General features: G+C 41.0%; 1 protein-coding gene across 1 annotated transcript; it reads right to left on the reverse strand.

Moving 5' to 3' along the window:
• Positions 1 to 12,545: 12,545 nt before the first annotated feature.
• Positions 12,546 to 22,510, reverse strand: COPS8 (COP9 signalosome subunit 8). Its single transcript, XM_048058581.2, has 8 exons — positions 22,333 to 22,510; positions 20,466 to 20,536; positions 18,911 to 18,959; positions 17,845 to 17,977; positions 16,817 to 16,924; positions 16,313 to 16,375; positions 15,254 to 15,295; positions 12,546 to 14,016 (listed from the first exon to the last, which is right to left on the reverse strand). Exons 1-8 carry the CDS (start codon positions 22,408 to 22,410, stop codon positions 13,937 to 13,939), a joined length of 624 nt encoding a protein of 207 aa, XP_047914538.1. The 5' UTR covers positions 22,411 to 22,510; the 3' UTR covers positions 12,546 to 13,936.
• Positions 22,511 to 23,654: the final 1,144 nt, after the last annotated feature.

The raw sequence follows: 23,654 nt of genomic DNA on the forward strand, positions 1-23,654 counted from the left end.
TTTGCACAGAGGTGATACCATGGCACCCGCCACTCAGAAACCACAGGTGACTATGTGAACACCTACATACGCTCAGATCTCCAAGGTCAGAAGAGTTATGTCATATTCTGAGGTGTAAACTGCTTGAGATTTAAAACCCACATTGGTCTGTGACAGAAGAAAGGACAAGGTTTTGGCATTTTCCACACCAAGGCCAGCTGCACGGCTGTGCCTCTGCATATCAGCAGAATGACATGCATTAATTGGACTGCCACTAAAATAAGTACTCCAGAAACCTTCAGCTTCCTTGCCTAAGGGGAAGAAAGCCCCAGAAACCACATGTGATCTTTACAGGCTGCTTCCAGCTATTAGACCTGGTTATTCCCTTGGCTACTAGACTAAGCAAAACAAACATTCGCTGATCTCATCCTCAGGTAAATACTCAAAACCCACAGTTTGGGTTTTGGCTCGTTTTTAAAAGCCAACTCACTCATGAATCAACTATACTAGACCAAACAGTGAAGCTGCAGATCTCATCTTCAGGTTACCAGATGCTCTTGAACAGAAGAAATGCTGTTGCCCAAGTTGCTCCTCCTTTACTCTGTCACCTCCCAGTGAGAGAACACAACTGCATCTTTGTAGTGCTTAGTGCAGGACCTCCTGTCCCACCACGAGCATCTGCAGCACATTCAAACTTTATTCCCCTCTCTCCTCTTTCCCCGCCCTCTGGCTATTACTCCTAAGAAAAGGAAGCTGATGGTAATAAATAAGCTTCACAAGCCCTGGTTTACCTCACACTGTACACACCTTCCCTCATCATAACTTAAAACAATCCATCCCCACCCTGGCATTTCTACGGAAGTATTCTATGGATTCAGGGAAGTGCTGCTTATGGGTGACATTGATTCAAGAAAGCCTGAAGCTCCCTTGGAAGAGCAGCAGACTTGCTGACATTATTTATAGCACTTGCTGGCACATCTGCAACCTCCCACAAATCAAGGGAGTAGAAGCCGTCTGTGCAAGGTGTAGCATGCTGCAAGATGACATGGGAGCAGTCAATGCACATAACTCAATGTCCATTTGCTGCATGGACATAGCCATGCTCTAAGGCCACCTGGGAGTGATCCATCAAGGCAGGTGGTTAAGCACTCCACAGCTACCCCTTCTGTGAGGAGGAAATAGCACACTCTCACCACCTAACAATAAGGGCATCAGCAAAGCCTCAGGAGGGTCCTCAAAGCTGTCAGTAACACCACCTATCACTTCTCTGGGGACTGGGGATTTATTTAGAAACCACACAGGCTACCAGAAGCATGCTCACTTTCTCCTCTCACCAGGCTTTGTGGTCACAGGCATTGACCCATCCACAGGGAAATTTGAAAGGATGCCATTAAGTGCAACCCTACCAGGTTTTATTTCTCAAAGAACTTGAGCTTTTTCACTCTTTTGCAAACACTGAAGACCATCCACCTTTCAGATCCATAAAGTCAGAATGTGATGTTTGCTGAGTTTTGAAAGCCTCGGCTTAATTATGGTACTTGGACAAGCCATGAAGATGGGAAGAGCTACTTGTTACACATTATCTTAACCCCCCAGATTAGGTAAAAACTTTGCAGTGCCTGGCTTATAGTCTGTTTTGTCAAATACATTCTTTTAAGGAAAAAAACCTCAAGGAATGAAAGTTTATTTCGTGCTACAGAAGCATCCCAAAGTGCATTTCACAAAAACAAAAACGTTAATTGACTGGCCAGTAAAAAACAGCTCTCCCTTCTTCCCTGGCTGAGAACTGACACTGCTAAAGGGGAAGAAGTCACAGATATTCTTTCTGCACCAAACAACCAAAGGTATGCAAAGCCACAGCTGCTGGCAGCAACATAACGGACTTTCAGCCTAGGCCTCTCACCTCCCAGACATCAGCAAAACTCATCTCCCTCCCTAGGTCAGGGGCTTCCTAGGGATCACTGGGGTACTCACAGTAGTGAGTCTCCTCTTCTCTGCTGGTTTGAAGATTTCAGTTTCTTCTAAACTCCAAGCTTGGAAGAAGGTGCTAGCTGGGAGATACCAGTGAAGATGCATGTCTTAAGGCAGTTATACATCCCTGTAATTAATCTGGGGGAAAATTATCCAACAACTATACAAATTTAATGCATCTCTCCTTCTGTAGCAGCAAGGTTCTATCTGAACTGAAAAACAGATCAAAGACACCTGCTGACAGGTTTATCCATCTTAATAACCCTCCAAGACTTTTAGGACCATGTCGCTTGGAGAATAACTTTTGCTTGCTTCCAGTGCTGCTGGTGGTCTTAGCAGCTTTTCTGGCACATGCCTAAAGGCAGTAAGGCAAATCCCATTCTTGAATGAGAAACAAAATTTCCCTTAAGTTCTGAAAGCACACAAAACCACGTCCCCACTTCAAGCAATCTCAGACCATCAACTAGTTGACACAGGTTTCAAAACTAAGCCTCATCTGTCCACCCTCAGGCCATTCTTACTGCAGTCTTCAAACTAACCATTTTGCATTTTAAAAAAGGGGAAATTTCTCTCTTCTATTCCCAAAGGTGTGCTCACCTCCAGCATCCAAAGAAAACTCATCACAATCAATTAACAGCTCAGCTGTGCTCCATTAAATCCTTAAACCAGCTGAGACCTGGGCAGGCAGCCAAAAAGCAAGAAAGAATGAGTCTAGATAAACCCCTCAGGTGATTAGCATTTAAGAAGTCCCATGGAAATCAACTATTGCAAAACCAAGTAACAACTGGACACACAACACATGGTTTGGATGAGTCACTTTGAACAGCAAGGGGGGAAAATCAGAACTTTTTGGAATATCCAAGTTCTTCCCACTCCTAATTCTACTCCCACATGCTTCCTTACTTTTTAAAGTGTTAACTGGAACACGAGCACCCCAGGAGTCAGCTACATCATGACAGACATCGTATATACATATAAAATGACATTCCGAGGAGACATATGGTAAAAGGAGGAGTGGTGGAAGCAAGAGAAAGGAACTCTCTGCCCTGACAAAAAGCCCAAGAGATAGTGTGTTAAAAGTCTAACTGACTTTCCTGTGGTCACAAAGTTTTCCCAACATTAGGGCTTAGAGACACTCTAAACCTTTGGATGTCATTCAAGGAATTCCCATTGACCTAAGCTTTCCTCCCCAGCTATCTGAAATAGCATACAAAAGGTTCTCACACTGATTTTACTTTAAGTTACACACCGTAGTCTGTATTAATGAGACCGGGTTGGAAATCTAAACCAATTACTTCAGCACAGATCTACAGTGTTAATCAAAGCAGAAATGTCTAATTATTAGAGAAGATTATCTTGTAACCAGCTAGTATTTTAACATGAAAGTGGAATTTGCTGTTCAGAACCCCATGGGAGCATTTACTAATCCTGAACTTAACTCACCAGATGTTAAAGGACCACAAACACGCAAGGGCCACGGGAAGCAAACAAAACATTAAGACATGCCCCACAAATCAGCAAGGATTCATGCCCTTTGGGTCTTGTATGTTCCAAAAGCAGCTTTTCATCCATTGACTGCTTGAACATACAGTAAGATGCCTTTTGTCTAAGATCTAGTTAAGTAATCCTTAATCTAGTAAATAACTGCTTAGAAAACAAGCAAGGTTCTTTGACCTGTCAGAATGTAACTGCACGCTTCATTACAACCAGCATCCAAGGATGTTAGAAATTCACAGCTCATATTTCCATACCAGCTCTTTCACAACTGTCCTCCAAAACTCACAGGCTCCTGCCCTAATCAGCCAAGAAAAATGTACTCTTCTCCAAGTGTTGTTTGACAAGACAGAGAAAGGAACACGCTACCTGTGAGAAAGGGGCTCAACAAGATAGGAGCATAGGAAATATCACACTGGGTCAGACCAAAGGTTAGCCTAGCCCATTAGCCTGCCCAGCACAGTGCCAATCTGATGCTGTTTAGCCCTGGCTATTCTCAGTGGATCTTTCTGCTCGGACTCCTCCAGAATGCACTAGAATAGAGATGCTAGAAGGCACATCTTTACCTCTTCTTTTTATTTTCTATATAAAGGTCAGATGCCTCTGAGTTTGTAATCCTTTTGTGACTACACACTGCCTGAAGCTCCTCCTGCAGTAACAAGTTCCCAAAGCTCACTATGCACTGTACGTAAGTATGCTTCATCTGCTTTAAACTAATGTTCAAGCGTTCCCTACTTCTGGAATCAGGGGATTCACCAAAGTAGCTCTGCATTCAGCTTATCCACTGCCTTCATGCTTTCATAAGCCTCACACTCTTCTATACGTTCTCCCTAACTGGAGTGTCCCAGCATTTTCAGTGGCTACCTAGAAGGCAACTGCTCCATCCCCTTTCATCATTTTACAGGTCTTTTTCTACAACTTCTCCAACCCCACTCTCATTCTTGAAGTGGAAGTCTGAACCGTAACACTAAAGCAAACTTTTGTGCAAGTGGGCCAAAGTTTTACCTAACAAGAAGATGACACCCTCTTGCTCTCAATACCCTCCCTTGAAGCTTAGCACCCTCTTGGCTTTTTTCCACTGCTGCACATTGATTATGACTTTAGGTATCTATCAATAAAGACTCTCCAGTCTCCTTCCAGATTTACAAGTGCCAGTTTCAAGTTCAGCATCACATAAACACACCTGTAGACTATTTTTCCCCAGATGTGCTGTCCTACCAGTGCACTGAAGCCCACCTGCTACCACTTTGGTCATCCAGTCAGTTTGGGGAGATTTTCACTTCTTACCACCAGTGTTGCACTGACTACCTGAACTACCATTGACAAACAAATTGTTGAGATGTCCTCTCCCAGAATAGGAATAAAAACACCAAATGCATTTGTCCCAGTATTTACTTCTGGGGCCCCAACTCTGACTCTTCTTTATTGCAAAGTGACTAGTAAGCCCTACCTTTTGCTTTCTACCCTTAAAGCAGTTTTCAGAACTTAAAGAAACTTTCCTCTGATCCTTTAGCAATATTATTTCCTTAATGTTTGATGAATATTGGGCCTCTGACAATGTCCCACACATCTCTTACATTGACTAGATCCCCTTTATCCACGTGCCTAGAGATGCACTGCTAGTGTTCTAGCAGATGAGGCTGGATTTTTTTTTATTACAGATTTTCTTTACAGAAGCCATAGTGGTTCTTCCCAAATAAACTGTACTTATCTTTATGTTCAGTGTTCATTATCTTTACCACTGTTTTTTATTCACAGCAAGATAGCTGACAGCTTCTAGCTTCTAGAGACTTTTCCGTGAACAGGAATAACTCCGACAGACCCTTAAGGCCTCTGACACAGTAACTCTTTGCAACAGAAGATTGGACATCTGCCTGCAACTTTCCAGTCAAATATTCAAGTTCTTTCAGGACTCTCAGATAAATATCATGGTCTTGGCAGCTTCCTGATATCTCCCTTGCATACACAGCCTGATGTTTCCTGTATATTTACTCTTTTATACAGGTACCCAGAGCTACTCCAATGCAGAGAACATGTTGGAGGTAGAAATCCACCCAATCCCTGCAGCAGCAGAGACAGGTGCAAAGTCATTAAGCTTCTACCATTTCCTCTGCCATGGCACATTCCTGGAAATTCCCTTGCTGACTTCCCACCTGCAATACATTTAAGGACCTATGGTCCCATATGTTCAAGCACCCTTTGCAAACTACTTTCTGGTTTTGCCCTTTTTGTTTCCTGTTTACATTTGATCTTCCACATTTTACAGGCTTTTCTGTGCTCCTTGTTTGCACAAGCTTTCTATTTAACGTGCCAATCTTTTTCCCAAAATACCTCCTCAGCTTTCTCACCAAGCCATTAGAGGGGTGTTAGACTTCTACTTGCAGCGAGGAATGTTCTACCTGGGTTCCTAAGACAGTCATTTTAAATATCCAGGTTGTACATTGCAAGACGCATTGTAGGCATGTTGTTTCTGATAGTTTAAAAACAAAACTACAAGAAGAACATTTCTGTCTGCTCTCTCCAACCACACTTGAAGCCTAATCATGTTACAATAGCTATTGTACAGCTATTATCTCTGGCTAACATCTGTCAAACTGGCACTTAAACAAAAAACAAGTCTTCTCATCTATCGCTAGCTGCTCTAGGCTGTAACTACGATTACACTCAAGTTCTCTACATCTCACCCCATGGAAACTTTGGGGCCTGTCCATGAGGTGGGAATACCCCACCACTACCATCTGTCCCAACCATTTTCTCAGCCTTCTGCTCTTAAGGATGTATTCCTAATGTCCTGTTAAAAAAAGCAATAGAGGGCTTCCAGCCACGATGATTTCACAGTAAGTCCCACCCTAAAACACCCAGTATTTTTACACTGTTATCCCACTGCACATCCCACTTTCTTCTGTAATGCTTGTGGCCTGCTGACATTACCTTCACCTTTCCAGCATGTTACAGTAGGGTGATTGCTTGATGTCTAGCAGTTTAGTTACCACGTATTTTTACAGGTTCTCCACCTGGTGTAGAAGCACTTGCAAGCTTCGCTCCTGTTCCATCACCCAAAATTCATGTGCCAGTCAACTGACAATGTAGGTGAGTCAACTGATAATGCAGGTGGTCTGATTTACTTTTGGATTTTGTTGTAGTAATGATGTTTGTTCATGCTACCACTGCAAAGGCTGAAGCAATGTCCTTTGTGTGGACAATGTTAGTCTCACGTAGGTGCTGTTCCACAAAGTAAGAGAGAAGGCAATCTCCAGTGTTTTCCACTCAAAGTTTAGCACAGGCTCGCCTGGAAGACTAAATACACATGGAGTTCCACAGATTTTACGTCAGCTAGATCCCAAGAGCCCAATTCTAGAAGATCAAACATTGGTGACGCATCAGACTAAGGCTGAACCCATTTGCCATTGTGATTTATCACACAAACAGTATTAAGCATTAAATACGTGGAAGCAGACAGTATATATGCAGCTAACCTATTTGTAAAAATACAGGAGTATATGAAAAGTGCAACTATATAACCTTGCTTTCAGCATTAAACCAGATGTTGATCATTTCCAGTACCATTATTAGTTCTTTTAAGGTCAGAATAAAATGAATACTCCATTTACCTTTAACCAGCTGCACTGTACTGACAGACTAAGAATGCAGTACATGAGTTGGAACTAGAGTAAAATGCTTGAAGCACAGTTCCCTTTGTTTGCTGTTGACTTGAGTTACACAGTGAGACTTTTGCTATGTATCGTACTTCATTAAATCACACAAGTTTATTCATACACTTGAAGTCTAAAGCCAGAGCCCAAATAGGACAGGAAAGCACAGCGTGTCATCTTTCTTTCCTGAGTTCATAAGGGTCAGAAGCAAAGGGCTGCCATCAGAGCTTGTGCGCTCAGGCATGCTCAAGTCTATATAAAAAGACAAAGAAATAAAACAGGCTTCATATACCTCAAGCATCCGTCAGATTAAAACACCTACAAGGGAGTGTGCCCTACCTTGCGAATCAGAGGTCAAGTCCTGTTCTCAGTGCAGTCAGTGATCTACAAGTCCTCTCACCTCAGATGGATTCTCATCACATACTTTTACATCAATCTCAGCTTGGCTGTGCTGTTATAATACACAAAGTGAGATACTAGTCATGATTCAGCACTGTCTGTTCTATCTGTTGTTATCCCAACATAACAAAAGGCTCACATAGAATAAACAAACTGGGCTCCTGCTCCAGAAGTCTTCATTCCTTCCCAGCCTTGTACTGTTACTTAGCCTGAGGACATGCTCAAGAGACATCCACATTTACTGCAGTGCTTCAAAATCATTTGTAAGCATCCCGATTTCTAATGCTTAACAAGTCCTCTCACCATTTACATTGAGTTATGGCACACAGCCCTACCATCCCACCTGGAGTTCTTTGCTATGAAAACATTAACAATCCACACCATGGACAGGACACCAGGAACACAAGCTACTTTCTGCTGCTCAGCACAAATACATTAGAAAATATTAGAAAAAGTAGCAAACTTCCCAGGCTAGTTGGTATAATACAAGAATCTAGTATTTTTTAAAGTTTGCTTCCCATCACCAACCAGAAAGTCATTTGCCTTCCATTTGTCATGGTCCATTGGCAGCTGACTGCAAAACCCTCTTTTGTTTGAGATCTGACACTTGACAAAAGCAGGGGTTTGTTTTGTTTTAAAGTCATATCCACAGCAAACCAGGCTGAAACTACAAAGCCTCAGTGCAGTGGACTGCCAAAACAGCAAGGTGGCTCATAACTTGCATCATTTTACAGTGCACCAGATCCTACATACAGAGCCACAAGGTCCATCAGCAGCATCCAGCAGCATTTCTCAGACTTAAGAGAGCTGGTGTCAGAGTACATAAACCATTATCTCAACATTTAGGCACTTTGAGGCATCTTCAGAGAATGGCCATTTACTTTTGTTTCCCACTGCTTCTGACAAAAACACTGAATTGTAACAAATAAGCCTAGGCTTTGATTTTAACATTCATAAATGGTCTGCACGAAGCTTACCAATCATTAACTAAATTACAAGTTTCAAGAGACTACATATTAAAAGATAAACATGTAAATGGGAACAGATGTGACCATCAGCTGGGACCTGAGGAGAAAAGCTTCCCTGTGGACTTGCACAGTATCTTACAAACTCTAGTTTTCACAAGATTAAGCCTACTCAGTAAAATCCTAAGCAGTTTCTTTTTACTGTTATATTTTAGTTGCTCTTGGACATCATCAAACATTAATAAATACTTCTGGACACCTTACAAAGGCTTCAGAACTGCTTCCGTCAATCCAGAAAGCCAGGCCCTGGGCAGCAGATGCTTTGAATTGCTTGTGGCTATGGAAGTGGAAGGGCCAAACCAGTCCTTGCAGAGTATGGGAGGAAACACCAACACGTTGGCTGGGTGACAGCCCAGCCAACTCCAGCACGGAAGGACACAGGCACAACAAGCCACCCACCGAAGATCTTCTTCCAGTTCTGCCCTACTTTCTCTCGCAGGGCTTTACTGCCACACACACAGTAGGCTGCTGGAATACAGATGTAATGACAACACTATTAGCTCTCTTTTGCCTAGACAGAAGTCTTATGACTACCTTGAATCATCTTCAGCGTTCATTTTAGAAACCCTGGAAGTAAGTTATGGTGAGAGAAAAGAATCCAATGAGACCCCCAAAGCACGGTGGTGTGTATCTTGGGTCCAATCACCAGAACAAACTCTGGTCACAATCAGCACTTCTCATGCCACCTGAGGAATGAGCAGCACCAGGCTGAGCTGATGCCCTTTCCTTCTTAACAGGACCTTCTCAAATGCTCAGCATTTGAGCAATGAAGGAAAACCTGCACTGGTTTTCACCATCTATCCAGGTTACAAAACCATGGAAAAATATTAGCCTAAGTAACATATCTGCAACAGAATCGAAGTGTACCGTGGCAATATCAGTGCCATTCCCATGTAATTTTCAGCAAGACAGTTTTCTACAGGAAAATGAAGCAGAATGCATTTAACTGAGTCACTAACATCTCCGATCAGATCCCGGAAAACTTACTAAGCTTTGTTCTTCAAACCCAGGGAAGGTTTCCATGAGGATCTTCAGCAGGGAGCCATACCCTACTATTCTGCCTCCATATCCAGTTTCTCCTCTAACCATATTTGAGCTGAAGACAACTTTCTCTACAGTGACTGAAACCATAGGTAAGTGATCACTGACTTGTGTAGGACAGACTAACACAACGCAAAAAAATGATTTTCAGTTACATGTGGGATGCAGATGAAAATGGAAAACACTGAGTTGAAATGGAACTTTTTTCAAAATCTTTCAAGAATCCCTGCTCCCAGCTGAATTCTTAATGGTTTAATCCAAAGGTCCTCCCACTCCAGAGTTCCAGAACTGCTGACAAAAGTGTTTGGAAGAACTCCAAAACCCACATTACTTGCTTCAATTAAAAAACAAATGAAACCATAAAAGTATTTCCTCTTCATTGCTGAGTTGAAAGCACAGGGTTAAAGCAGCCCAGGTAAGCATTCAAATGCCAAATCTTACTTTAGTAAACTGCTTGTGTAAATACGTTCCTAAGACAGGGCTCTGGACAAAGACGCACAAAGCTATGCTAGGCTTGCCAAAGCAGTGAAAGTGTAAACTGAAATAACTTTTAACATGGATCACATCTAACAGATGGACTGATGTTTCCATTCAGCAGAATTTGTTTTTGACCCTTTTGAGACTGCAATATTTTAGAACAAAATAGGCCCAAGCCAAAAGAGAAAGGAACATTTTTTTAAAAAAAGCAAAGATGTGTAACTTCAACTTTTGCTATGCTATGTGTCACAAAGTTGTTTATACTTTTCCATAGCATACAAGTACACTCACCAACTGAAAGCCATGATGTGCATTAGAGCAAGCCTAACAGCAGTTCCTGCACTGAGATTACTCACTGCCTTTACAAGAACTAAACTCCTCCCTTTAGCTTGCTAGGTTAACCATAGCTCTACACACAGCTTTCTCAAGGCATTCAGAGATAAATCTTAATCTCATCATGCAAAATATGCTATACAATAACGTTCCTCCTACCCTACCTAGTGACCCTCTGCTAACATGAAAAAGCTGCATTGCCTTCAGCCACTAAATCCATAGTGAAATTTAGCTATCTGCTGTAACTCCAAACTCTGATCCAGTACTTTAAAACTCAACCCTGTCATTTCACAGTACTCTGAGATAGCCCTCCTTCCCACTCTGAGGATCTATGGGATAACTAACCTTAGAAACCAAATCATTCAGGACAGCACATTGCAATCTCCATGGAGGACTAAGATACACCTGCCACTGGATGTAAATTCCCTATTTAGAGGTACTGTTAATCAGCTGATAGTCAGCTACAAAATGAGAAAAGGCTCACTGATTTGAACAGCAGGTTGCAAAATTTGTAGGTTTGCCTTATATTAGCTCAACACAAGCCACATAAATTCATTAAAGGTCTCATGACAGTTATCAACAGTATTGCCCACAAAGGCGTTTGTTTTAAGCTGTATCATTGGCAGTACATTAGTTTTACTCCAAATTAACATGAATACAGCAGCTTGTCCCATTTGCCTTGCTCAGACACCAAGCAGAGCATTTCATTTCGCTCCAACACCACCACCATTTATGACTTCTTAAAGGTGCTAGAGGTATTAAGACTCAGCCTACTCCTCACCTGCCTATTTAAATCTGAAAACCAAGGCAGTGTTTTTAGTATCTATACAGGAGAATCAAATAGCATTTGTGCTAGTGAAAAAAGGAGAAAAGTATTTTTGAGGAAGTGTGGAGTTACATTTTGCATGCAGCTTCAAATCTGCTAGCTTTTTCCAGGAAGAATCAACAGATGTGTATTAAGTGGCCTACTTCACATAGTGATTTTTTCCTCCCCAAAAAAACTATGCAAGCTAATAGGAAAGATCTCTCCATATATCAGTTACTGGTTGAGTAGCAAGAAGTCAGTTCTCATAACAAAGGAGACCACTACCAATCACCACAAGACCTGCTATATTCAAAACTTATTTATGCTAGCAAGGCAAGAATGTAAACATAGAAGTTACTCACGAAGTGAGAATAAATTCTGATTGCAGAGACCAGAAATACCTTAATTTTACTGACTGTTTCACTGCATATTTGTTTGTTATCCATGCATGTATCACATTAACCAGAGGAGAAAAAACTGAATACGGATATGCAATGATGCACAAACTAGTTACCACTACTGATGAAAGATACTGAAATAACTCACTATTATCCCAAGAACAGAGCAGTGTTCAAGAGATGGTAGAACAAAGGCAATCTTAGAAAGGATCAAGAAAGAAACAAAATACACTGCCACTGTGGCAAACCATGCTATATCCACTATTGGAACAGTGACAAGCAGATCAACTTAAAAAATGAACCAGAAACCACCAAAAAAGGCGACAAGGATAAAAGATCTGGCACAACTTTGGTTACAAAGATGAAACAGAACAGCAAGGCTGAGAGCACAGAACTCAAGACAAGAAACAAGTTAATCCCACACCCAAAGTTAAAAGCCAGCTTTAATTTTACAGCAGACCAGACACTATCCCAAAGTGATGACCTTGCTAGAGCTGGCAGACAAGAGCCAAGCTACTATACTTTAGTCAGATTATCAGCATACACAATACGCTTCTCCTATTGACACTTAAGTGCAAACAATTAGCCATGTTAGTAATTAGCCAAGTATTTAGCCAAGTTAGCAATCATGTCTAACTTCTGTTACCACAAGTAGGATTGTTTCCATGTCCTGCAAAAAAACTGCAACAGGGTTGCCCAATACATGCATAGAAGGCGAAGTTTTCACCTAGTTCAAGTACTTTACACCTTCAAACATTTTTACAAGACTCTTGTGTGGCATCAGTGTTCTGTTTTTAATATAAACTCATACAACTGCTGTACATAAAGCTGTTCTAAATACCTGTTTAGGCACAAAGCATTGCACTAATCTTTAACTAGCGCTATACAAATTATGCCAATAAGAATCCATTAAAAAACTAGCCAAACCAGAACTGTACTCTGAGGAAAATTAAAAATCAAGTACACAAGATCAGTGTAAACACGTTCTTTAATATCACTGAAAATAAATCTGCATCATATTAAGAAATCCAAGTCTTAGGTGGGTTTCAAATAAATAATCACTTTGACTAAATGTTTACGTACAAAGGGAGCTCTCAAAGCAGCAGTGCACAGTTTACAACTCCTCCCTAACACATTCCCCCAAAAGAATGTACAGTAGGTAGTGCACATTGGAAAAACAATCACAACATAGAGCACACCTGCCATCTTCAATGACAAAACCACTGACTATGATGTTGAAGAATGGGGGTGAGAAGTGAAAGCATGCACTGCCCTTTAGAGCACCACTATTCTCCCACAGTCTTTTTACCAGCATAATAAGAAGGATAAGAAGCCAGGAAATACAAGTCTTTTTTTGCTTCTAAAATCCGCTCTCAACTTAAAAATTAACAAAGCAGTGCTCTGGTACAGGAAATCTATTCCTCAAACTGATATTGCAGCATAAAATATCATCCCTATTCTGACTGGCCTCTACTCCAGAACACCTACTCTGATTTTCAAATTCCTTTCCAGTAACTGCAGGACCAATCCAGAAAGCTTGGACAGGTAAGAGTCATTGGTAGCAGATCCTTGCTCAGTGTACTGAAAAGAACCATGACATGACAGGTTCCAACGTGTACAGTTTCCAAGCAAAATATCTAGTGTCCTATGTGCACTCACTCAAAAATAAAACCTTCCAAAAAGTAAAATTCTTCCTCAAGGTGAACATTTGCCTTTCAATTATTCTGCCATAAAAACATGCCTGATGTGAAATTTCTCACAATCAAAACAAAAAGGAAGATTCGACAAACCAGAAAGACCAACAAGAAAAAAAGATCAACTATAAAAAATGTCACAAATAGACTTTCAAAAGGGTTACTGTAAATAGTTTTCTTATTTAAGTTACTGTTTCATCAAAACATTTGCTCTCTACAGATATGGGTAGCAGTCTTCCACAGTTTGTACTTTAGATCAACACACAACTGACCTGCGATAAGCACTACAGTGCTCACCACAGAAGCAGGTAACCCAGTAACCTTAATCCCCCAGTACACTTAATCTGCTTCATTCCTCAAAGCTTTTCTTCTCCGTTTCTGATATACCTGAAAAAAAGTTCTGCACCTCTTAGCTACAGGTCAGTAAAAAAACCTTACTAAGTAATACTGCTGTGTACCTATTGAACAAGAGTTACAGGAGTTAAAGGACTGTTTCAGTAGCTATCTTGGCTTTGGCAAAACACAAACTGGGATAACATATATGGTATACTTTACACATTTGAGTAAGGGATGCTGCAACATTTAACAGATACAAAATAAGTCTTAGATTTCTAGAACTGTCAGTACACAGGATTCCCAAGTTGCTCTGGATAGAGAAGCAGGATAATCAATTTTCAAGGAAAGCCACATAGTCAGTCAATCTGGCCAACTGCTGTTCATTTGGAATTGGTGGAACGGGAGCAGGTTCTAGAAAAATAATGAAAATAATAAAAACACAGCATTAATGGAATTAAGTAAATCAATCCCCAATACCACTCATGATAACAGTAGAGAAAAAATTAAACATGAGAATCTTAGGGGGGCACATCTGAACTATAACTTCTGCCTATGCAGCTTTAGCTGACAGACTACTTTTATCATCTGCACAATTAAGTTGCCAAAGAGCTACTAACAGCAAAAATACTTCTACCAAGTTCCAGTTGTCAGCAAGCTTCAAAAAAATTTTGTCCGTGCTGGAATCTGCAAATATTGAAGAGTGACAGCTTCACTTGAGGAGAAGCGCTGCTGGAGCTCTTAAGGTGCTCCTTTCCTTACAAGCTGACATACTGTAGACACCAAAAATCTGCTGGGTTATCTGACTAACAAAACAAACCACTGCACGGGTTGCAGGAGAATGCAGTGCACATGCAGATGCTTAAATAAACACCAGCCAATGTGGGACTACAGTTTAAGGACAGTCTGGAAGACAAGTGACTAGAACTAGGTAGATAAATCAGGAATTAAAATCAGAAAATAAAAAAACAGGAAAATTGCATTGTTTATTCTTCCTGAAAAGTTAACAGGGATGCATGTAGTTGAACAAGACACACTGCTTAGAATAGTTTCTAAAACCAAGACCCTAGCTCTTCAAATTGGCTTCAAATTAAACCTGTAAAGTGAAGACACTTCTGACAACTGTATTGGACACAACAAGCCACCAATTCAGATCTACTGTTACTTCTTGTAAAAAAATGGAATTTTGGGAATCAGCATGACAAAATACAACCTATAGTCAATACAACCTATAGCCAAGCTTTGAGAAAAACAAAGTTGTTTTCTTATACACAAAAGACTTCAGAAATCCCTCCTCACAAAAGCAATGAAGTGTACTCAGAGCTGCTTTGTGAAGTTACCTTTTCATCAGAAATTTTAGCCAAACCCCTTTTTGTTTTACAGAGACTGCCTACTCCTGCTCTGGAATCAGCTATGTAAGTGTGAATCTTGGGCACCATTTAAATCACAGATTCAAACGTAAGGGGATGAGAAGACCAGGGAGAAACATGTAAGCAGCCCAATTGTATTGATTTTTATTTTGGGGGAGGGGGAAAAACAACAGTTCTGTAGGAACTAGTTCCTATTCTGTGGTGCTAAGTTATGAAACTGATCATACTAATCATGCAAGTCTTCAACATATGCAAGCAAATTGTACACAAACAGGAAGTACCTGATGAAGGAATAAATCTGTTAAAGGAAGCTTCCAGTACACCTACAGAAAAAACAACAGAAGTTAGCCCCATGGACCAGTTTTAAATGATTATATGCACCAAGCCAAACCTGGATAAACAGGTATTTAAAATTAAGCCTGTTCATTGCCCAGGTTTCAGTTCATATTTAATACATACAATACCCAATGCTCAGTGAATTAGACATGCAGCTTCAGAACAGTGAATACCTCCTGCCTCCTTCTTTTGTCCCAATAGTAGCTCTTGCGCTCAATTTTGGAAAAGAACCACACAACTAGCTCTCAAAACAGCTTATTTTGCAACTAGTTCATGAAAAAATGGTCAAAAAAGAGCTCAGGACTCTGTTTGGTTATGTTCTCTTAAGATGCATGACAATTTGGCTCCTGCTTCTAGAGTAGTACTGTACAGTTTAAGAGCAGTCATTTTATCTCCACCTTCACAGCTTAACATTTATCTTTGCCTCAAACAGAAAACAGCCGTAGATACCACTATGAAAAAGTGTTTTTGTAGACTGAGCTTTGCAGGAACACAGATCGTTATCAACACCATGATAGTTAAAAGATTCAGTAGAAAGTTTTAAAAGCAAAGGAAATTATACCAACAACTTAAGGTCCTCAGAACAAAGATCTACTAAATCCCTGCCTAAAAAAGTTCAACTTCTGAAAGAGTTCTCAGGTTCAAAAATGGTATATTTTTACTCATCTTTATTAGATTAAGACATGTCATTTGAGGTCATCCAACTTATGTTCCACTGAGTCAGAGCCAGCAGCAGAGGAGGAGCTGGAGAAGTCATAGCATATCCTGTCTGCTTTTGTTTAAAAATGTTAATTTGAGGATTTAGTTTAATCTAGACTGCTTGTAAGACCAAACAAAACCCACTAGTCTGTCCTTCCTACATTTCATAAACATCTCATGTTTTACAGCTGCATAAATCCACATAAAATATCTGAAATAACATTATGCAAAATTTTAATTAGAAACTATTGCATAGTTATTAGAATGGTAAATTCAATGTCCAATGAAACAACAGCTCCACCCACCTGGCTTTTTAGGCATTACCATACGAGTGGAAAAGTCTGCTTGCCAGCCCTGTTCTAACACACCTGAAAAGACATTTAAATAATTTTTAAGAACAAATCTTATACAATTGTTAGAAACAAACCAGATACATGCTAAGACCAGTAGAAAAGCATCTCTGTATGCTGCCTATATGCTATAACTGACACATTTCTCATAATTATTTAGACATTTAGTTCAACAAACAAGCTCTTGAAAGTAATAGCACATGAAACCAGTTTAGCCCACTACCTTCACTTTGTTCACCAGTAAATTGCTTTGACACTTCTACATGTAGAAGGGTATGATAAAGGTAACTGGTAGCAAGTAAAACTCAAACATTTGTCTAAAACTAAGCCATTTACCTCTATGCACTGCCTCATCAACTCTAAAATAAACTCAGGCTGTATATACATTTATTTACCACTTATAGCTCTCTGATCTCAATCTTTTGCAGAAAAACTACTCAGTGAATAAGCAGAAAGTACCTTTCACAGCTTCTTCTACAGGAAGCCCAACAAAGGCTGCGAAATCATCTGCAACTATTGATGTATATGCTTGAGAAACCAGTCCAAAAGCTCGCCTCCTAGTTGCATCTAAGAGATAAATGTAAGCAGACATACTAGTCTCCATAGCAAAGAAACCTCAGAAAATGCTTCCAATCCAAACAGCACACAATCCATTTGGGAAAACCACCAAAACCTCAAAGTTCCCCCTTCCTTCCCACAATTTGTTCAAGTCTCAGTCAGCAGATACTGACAACAGCTTGCTTATGGCCACGGCAAAACTGCTCAGAGATCGCTTTTAACTTCAAAATGTTGCTTGCAGCAGCTTGGGTACTACCACCAGGATGTAAACTGCAGTTTGAGGAACTCCACTTTTGACTGTATTTGCCGTTTGAAATGGATTTGTCTCAAATAGTTCCAAATCAGAAAGTCATGAAAAATGATGAAAAACAGCAATGAGTTACAATCATTTATCCCTTTTACCCCCACATCTGCTTTAATACCAAAGCATCTACAGATCAGTTTCTAAAACTCACAGCAATTATTGCAAAATACCTTGGAAGATTTTTAGCAGTCTGTAGCGCCCTCTAGTAGCAAGACTGTTTATTTGCATGTCACAATTATACAGCCTATAACTACTAAAGCATTTGTTTAAAGCCACATTTAAAAGAAATTTTCATAAGCATCACAAGGTTCTGAAATGTCAAACCAAGCTGCTTACACTCCTGGTTAAACGAGTTTGATAAAGTTGAGTGTCTAATAGTGCATTTTGCTATTACAGAGTCAAACACTGTGAAAATCCAGTAAGAAAGAATACACAACCAGACACAATAAATAAAAGCATTTGAAGTCATACCTAAAAGTTTTTCTGATGAGCTTTTCATTTACACCTGATACCTAAGATCCTTTAATTAAAACAGACAAATACTTGGCAACAATATTCCTGACCACCTCTGGGTTTTAATGATACTAAGCTGTTGCTTGTCAAGAACAAGAAAAAATGAAGGTACCTCTAAGTGCTTCCATGATTGGTTGAATAGTCTCAGACCACTGGTGCGCACTGATCGTTGTATAGATTCCTGGGAAGTCTCTTTGCCAGATTCGTTGGCCTACCGACCAAACTGCACCAAGTTCAGCATTTGCCTGTTGAGACAAAAAAAAGTTAATCCATAGTTGTCTGTCCTCTGCAATGACCATTTTACCCATGTAAAATACTATACTCTGAGGTGTAACCTTCCCAAAATAACTCATGCAACAAACTCCCCCCCCCCCCCCCCCCAATAAAAATGTTGCTTCGCACCAAATGCAAGTTACACCTAAAAAATAGACCAGCTACTCACAGAATACTGCTGTTCAAACACAGCAAGTTCCAGAGAAGGCCCAAATAAAATTTGGTTCAGCCAACTGCTGACTGAACTGATGTAATTATTTTTCTTTTTCAAGGAAAAGAATCTTTCAGAACCATATTACAGGTCCCATCTTGACCCTGAGACTTCCTAATTCAGGACTACAGAGCACTTGTTTCTTGTAAAATATACGACCCCAACTGTTTCTTTGGAAAAAAAAAATCTCAAACTAAAACAAGTAAGGTTTGGAGGCATTCCTAGTATATTTAGCTAAACACTCAAAACGCATCTTTGATCCACATGCAATGCAAACCAATGTGCCTTCAGAAAGTTAAATCTGATGGTGTAACTTATCTGAAGTTGCATTTCACTGCGCAAGGTATTTTACACCTTTAGGTGGTATGTGGCCCCATCTCAGAATCAGGTATTCAGAACAGAGCCATTGCCTTCCTCCAGCTGACTACCCCTTACCACGAGGCTTTCAAAGAAGAATTCCAGATTTACAGAATCCTACATCACAGATTACTTTGGAAGGAAGAAAGAATAGTCAAATCTGCAACTAGAAGACCTTAGGAAGACCAGTATGCCATCTGCTGGACATACAGCTCACAACAAAGAACTGAGTCCAAAGCTACTCATCAAATAGAATCCTTGGAGGGGGAAAAAATCATCATGTGCGAGCTTACACAAAACTGTTTTAGTATCAGCTGGCATTTTATGAAGTACTTACAGATTTAATAGCAGGAGGAATTCTTTTCCAAAGATATCGTGCGTTATTCCTAGAAAGAGGAAGTTAAAAAATGCTTCTCAGTGACCAAATGTTTGCTACAAGGGGACACCAAAAGGCTGGTTCAGATGTTAAAATTAACTCAAGCATGGCACAATCTTGGTGCTTTCAAATATTCCTTTTATGTCTAATGAAGTAGAAAAAGTTATTTTCAAGAAGACATGACAGTCACAACAAAATAGCTCATTAACTGACTCATTTAATACAAGCTGAGAAGAGGTTTTCCACATTTCTACCACAAGCAGAACTTCACAAAAGTGAGCTTTGCACTATTGTTGGAACAGTTGCAAATTGAACAAACACATGCACAACTTCTTACACTGTCAGTTGTCGTTTAGACTGGTGGTCTCCAAACTTGGATCGTGCACTTACCAGTAAAACCTCCCTAAGCATCCCCACCACCACCAACACATGTATATTTAGAAATTACACACATGCGCTATCGTACTGATATAAAACACAGAAGTAGAAACTTAAAACGATGAGCCAAAAACGCAATTCCAGCTTAACATTATTTGTTAGTAGTACAAGAAAATGTTCTTGGTGTGCCTGCACCCTGCTTTGGAGATTAAAGATTTAGACTGCTTGCTCTTCTCAACCCAGCTTTCTCACATGCATTTAAAAGGTTGAAACATATTGAAATATTTAGTCATTGATCTTCAGAGCACAGCTGAGGAAATCTAGAATGGAACTGATTACAAATGCTCAGAAAGATTTAAAACAAAACAGAAAATATAATTCACCGCATTCTATTAAAGCACAGTTCTACAACACCAAGTCAGAATTAATTAACTAAACCTAATATTCAACATCAGCACACAGTAGAATTTGCCACAGGAGAATATACAGCTCCAATGCAAGAAAACACAAATCATGGAATCACCACATCGACATTCGCTTTGGCTTTGTCATCCAATGTGGCACCGTCGTTTACTCTGCCAGAATAAGTAACCAGCAGCACATCAATAAAACTAAATTGAAAGAATCGAGTTCATACAGGGATGCAGTAACAGCTCACCAGACTAAATTTAAAGGATCACAGCTTCATTCAGATGGATCTAGATTAAACTACTTTAAACCATCAGCATCCCTCATTTTTAAGTTTAAAGCTGCCCTACTACGCTGTAGACGCAAGCAGCAGCCTGCAATCTTATTCAAAGTGAGTAAAGCTTGGAAAAGCCACAAATCAAATACCGAAGTGTTCAATGTTTTCCAGCAGAGTCCATTTCACTACTTAAACAACTTTCTGAAATCTGCCCCTTTCCCTTTGGTTAGGGAAGGGGGGCAAAAGCCAACAGAGAAAAATAATCTGACAGAACAAGGGGCTGAGAAACTTAAGCTTGGACTTTAATTTATTTCAAGAACACAGCATTACCCACATGCATTTTGTCAGTCCCACAACAAACCATTAGTATTCTGGCAGCTACAGGTCAATCCTGATCAGCCTAACAGTGACAAATCCACTACCTGAAGTTAAAGATTAATACAAACCACTTACATGTCATTATGCAACAGGTATAAAGCTAGAAGCTGGCCATAAACAAGAGGCGTTGCAATTCCTCCAGGGGCCTAAAAAACAAGCACAAGGAGTTTGGTTAGATATCTTAAAAGCAAGACATCTTACAAACTAAGCAAGCAGCTAAGTTCATTAAAGCCAAACATTCCAAGGCAGTTGCTGTTTTTCACATCAGGTAATGGCTGTGGACAAATTGTCGGAGTTGCAGTATTTCATTAATAGTTGTATCTTCCTATGCAGAGTAACTTGCACATCCCAGAATTTTTAGTTAGAAAACTTAGCTGTGTTTTGCCACATGGATAAGAAAGTGACACTTCACCACACTAATGTTCTAGCTCTTGCTCAGAGAAGCAGTAACCATCTTTAAACTTCTTCACAAACTGTTCTAGGGACTCACAATTTCATCACCTTGATCTGAACTTCAGTTCCATGCAGGAAGAAAAACTCCATCTATTCTGGAACTTTCCATTCTGGAAGTTCCAGCCAGAGTACAATTTCTTTGCCCTCTTGAACTTCTCTTCAAAAAAAAAAGCCAGCCTAAGCACTACCACACTTCAGCAGGCTTCACAAATCATACAAGTGGGAAAAATGAATTATAACAAAGTTATAAAATTTTGATAGCCCATCATCATTTAAAAACTGAAATGATTGATAAATTGCTAAAAGCTTATTGCAAAAGGGCAGTGCAGCAAGCACTCGCAGGAAGCCAATTATGCAGCTACTTGATTTAATTACGTGCGTGATTTACGAGCTCACCTAAGCCAAGAGGAGGCGATTAGCTGTGTCAGAGGGGATATCATCCCCAGCTATTCTTACTGTTTTCCAGGGATCATCACCTACCTACAAATTGAATAGTTTCTGCAAATGCTCTTTGGATTACGACTGCTAAAACAAAGCCAGCTCAAGCAATACCACCTGTAAGTACTGCGCAACTTCACCTCTGGCATTTCCCCATGCCAAATTAAACAAAATTCATTAGTTTCTGTCCGAAGACTGGAAGAACAGATGGAAAACCAACCACCACCAGAAGAACCAGCCTGACAATCTGCAGTTTTACATCTACAGCACCACTGAAGGAAGCAAAACTAGCGCTACTGCTGTTCTTCAGGAGAAGCAGCAATAACCCTGTACACACTCTACAGCACTGGAATACAGCTTCTGAGTGTAAACAACAGGCAGGGCTGGCCACACAGCTGTTCCATGCATACAAAGGCACTCTCCTGCCTCACAGTGAAGCATTTCATAGAATCATCGAGGTTGGAAAAGCCCTCCAACATCATCTGGTCCAACCATCCCCCTACTACCACTGTCACCCACCAAACCATGTCCCTAAGCACCACGTCCAACCTTTCCTTAAACACCCCAAGGGATGGTGACTCCACCACCTCCCTGGGCAACCCGTCCCAACACCTGACTGCTCTTTCTGAGAAGAAATGTCTCCTCATTTCCAACCTGAGCCTCCCCTGGCGCAACTTGAGGCCATTCCCTCTGGTCCTATCACTGGTTACCTGTGAGAAGAGGCCGACCCCCAGCTCCCCACACCTCCCTTCAGACAGTTGCAGAGAGCAATAAGGTCTGCCCTGAGCCTCCTCTTCTCAGGACCAAACACCCCCAGCTCCCTCAGCCGCTCCTCACAGGGCTTGTGCTCCAGGCCCTTCCCAGCTCCGTAGCCCTGCTCTGGGCACGCTGCAGGGCCCCGATGCCCTCCTGGTACCGAGGGGCCCGCAGCGGAGCAGACGCAGGCTCAGAGCGGCGGCGAGGCCGGGCCCGCAGGGGCAGCGCGGCTACGGAGCGGCGCAGGGACACACATACCGGGACATACGCATGCACCGCGACCCCGCAGCCCCACCTCGAGCTCCTGCGTCTCGCACTGCTCTAGGAGCTTCCTGAAGCTGAAGGCGCCCTCCGCCATCACCGCCACCGGCATCTTCACCTCCTCCTCCTCCTCCTCCCCGCCGCCCGGCCCCTGCCGCCTCACAGCAGGCGGCGGCCCCGCCCTGACGTCACTTCCGGCGCGCACCGTCCGTAATTCCGCCCGCGGCACCAGGCGGGCCCCTCTGTCCTGCAGCTCTTATGCTCTGGAGGACTTCGGGGAGGGCGGGGCCAGCGCCAGAGGCGTGTGTGTGTGTGTGTGTGAACATTGATATATATATATATATATATATATGTATATCCCTGTATGTATATGGGTACATATATGTATGTACGAGGCGTATATCCTTGTATATATATGGATATATCCCTGTATTTATATATATGTATATGGAGTATATACGAAGGATATGTTATATCTATGTATGTACATGGCTATATCCATATATATACATATATGTACGCAGATGGAGTACATCCATGTATATATATGGATATATATATATGTATGTATATGGGGTATATCCATATATGTATATTGATATTTATGTAGGTATATGGAGCATATCTATGTATCCCATATACATATGTATATGGGGTATATCCATGTACATATACAGATATATATATGTATGCATATGGGGCATATCCATATATATATATGGATATACCCATGTATGTGTGTAGGTATGTATGTATGTATTTATATGGAGTATATACGTGTATGTATATAGACATATCCACATATATACTCCATTTATATATATCCATATTATACTGCATATACATAGCCATGTATACCTCCCGGTATTTCTCCATATATATATCCCCATATATATACCTCCACACCTCCATATATATATATCCCCATATATACATCCTCATACCTCCATATAAATATCCCCATACCTCCGTATATATATCCCCATATATATATCCCCATACGCACATATTTAGAGGATATATGTGTCCATATACATAACCATACATACATATGGCTACACCTATCCTATAAATTAGCATATGCACCAAAACCAGGCTCTCTGGTGGTGGTCTTGGCGCTTTTGGGTTGGAGAAGGGAGGAACCAGGTCACAGCTGCTCCCACCGCCAGCTGCCCCCGTCCCCAGGGTCCTTTGCTGCGCTGGGCTGGGCCCTGCGCTGCTCTCACCTGCTGCTCATGCTCCCAATTCTCTCAATTTTCAGAGTGGGGAGTAGCAGTGGGACACCCCCCACAACAGGACAGAGTCATGATGCTGTCCGTGGAGGCGAGCACCCCGAGATGTGTTTAGCCCCGTGCC

The sequence above is a fragment of the Anser cygnoides genome, chromosome 6, assembly GCF_040182565.1.
Source record: "Anser cygnoides isolate HZ-2024a breed goose chromosome 6, Taihu_goose_T2T_genome, whole genome shotgun sequence".
In the NCBI taxonomy this organism is placed as follows: domain Eukaryota; kingdom Metazoa; phylum Chordata; class Aves; order Anseriformes; family Anatidae; genus Anser; species Anser cygnoides.

Excerpts from the sequence above, each read along its gene's own strand:
- COPS8 (XM_048058581.2), bottom strand. The coding sequence starts at position 22,410 with ATGCCGGTGGCGGTGATGGCGGAGGGCGCCTTCAGCTTCAGGAAGCTC. Across the intron at positions 18,960-20,465 it reads TACCTGTTGCATAATGACAT|GAATAACGCACGATATCTTT; the intron begins GTAAGTGGTTTG and ends TCCTCTTTCTAG. Across the intron at positions 14,017-15,253 it reads CAGATTTATTCCTTCATCAG|AACCTGCTCCCGTTCCACCA; the intron begins GTACTTCCTGTT and ends TTATTTTTCTAG.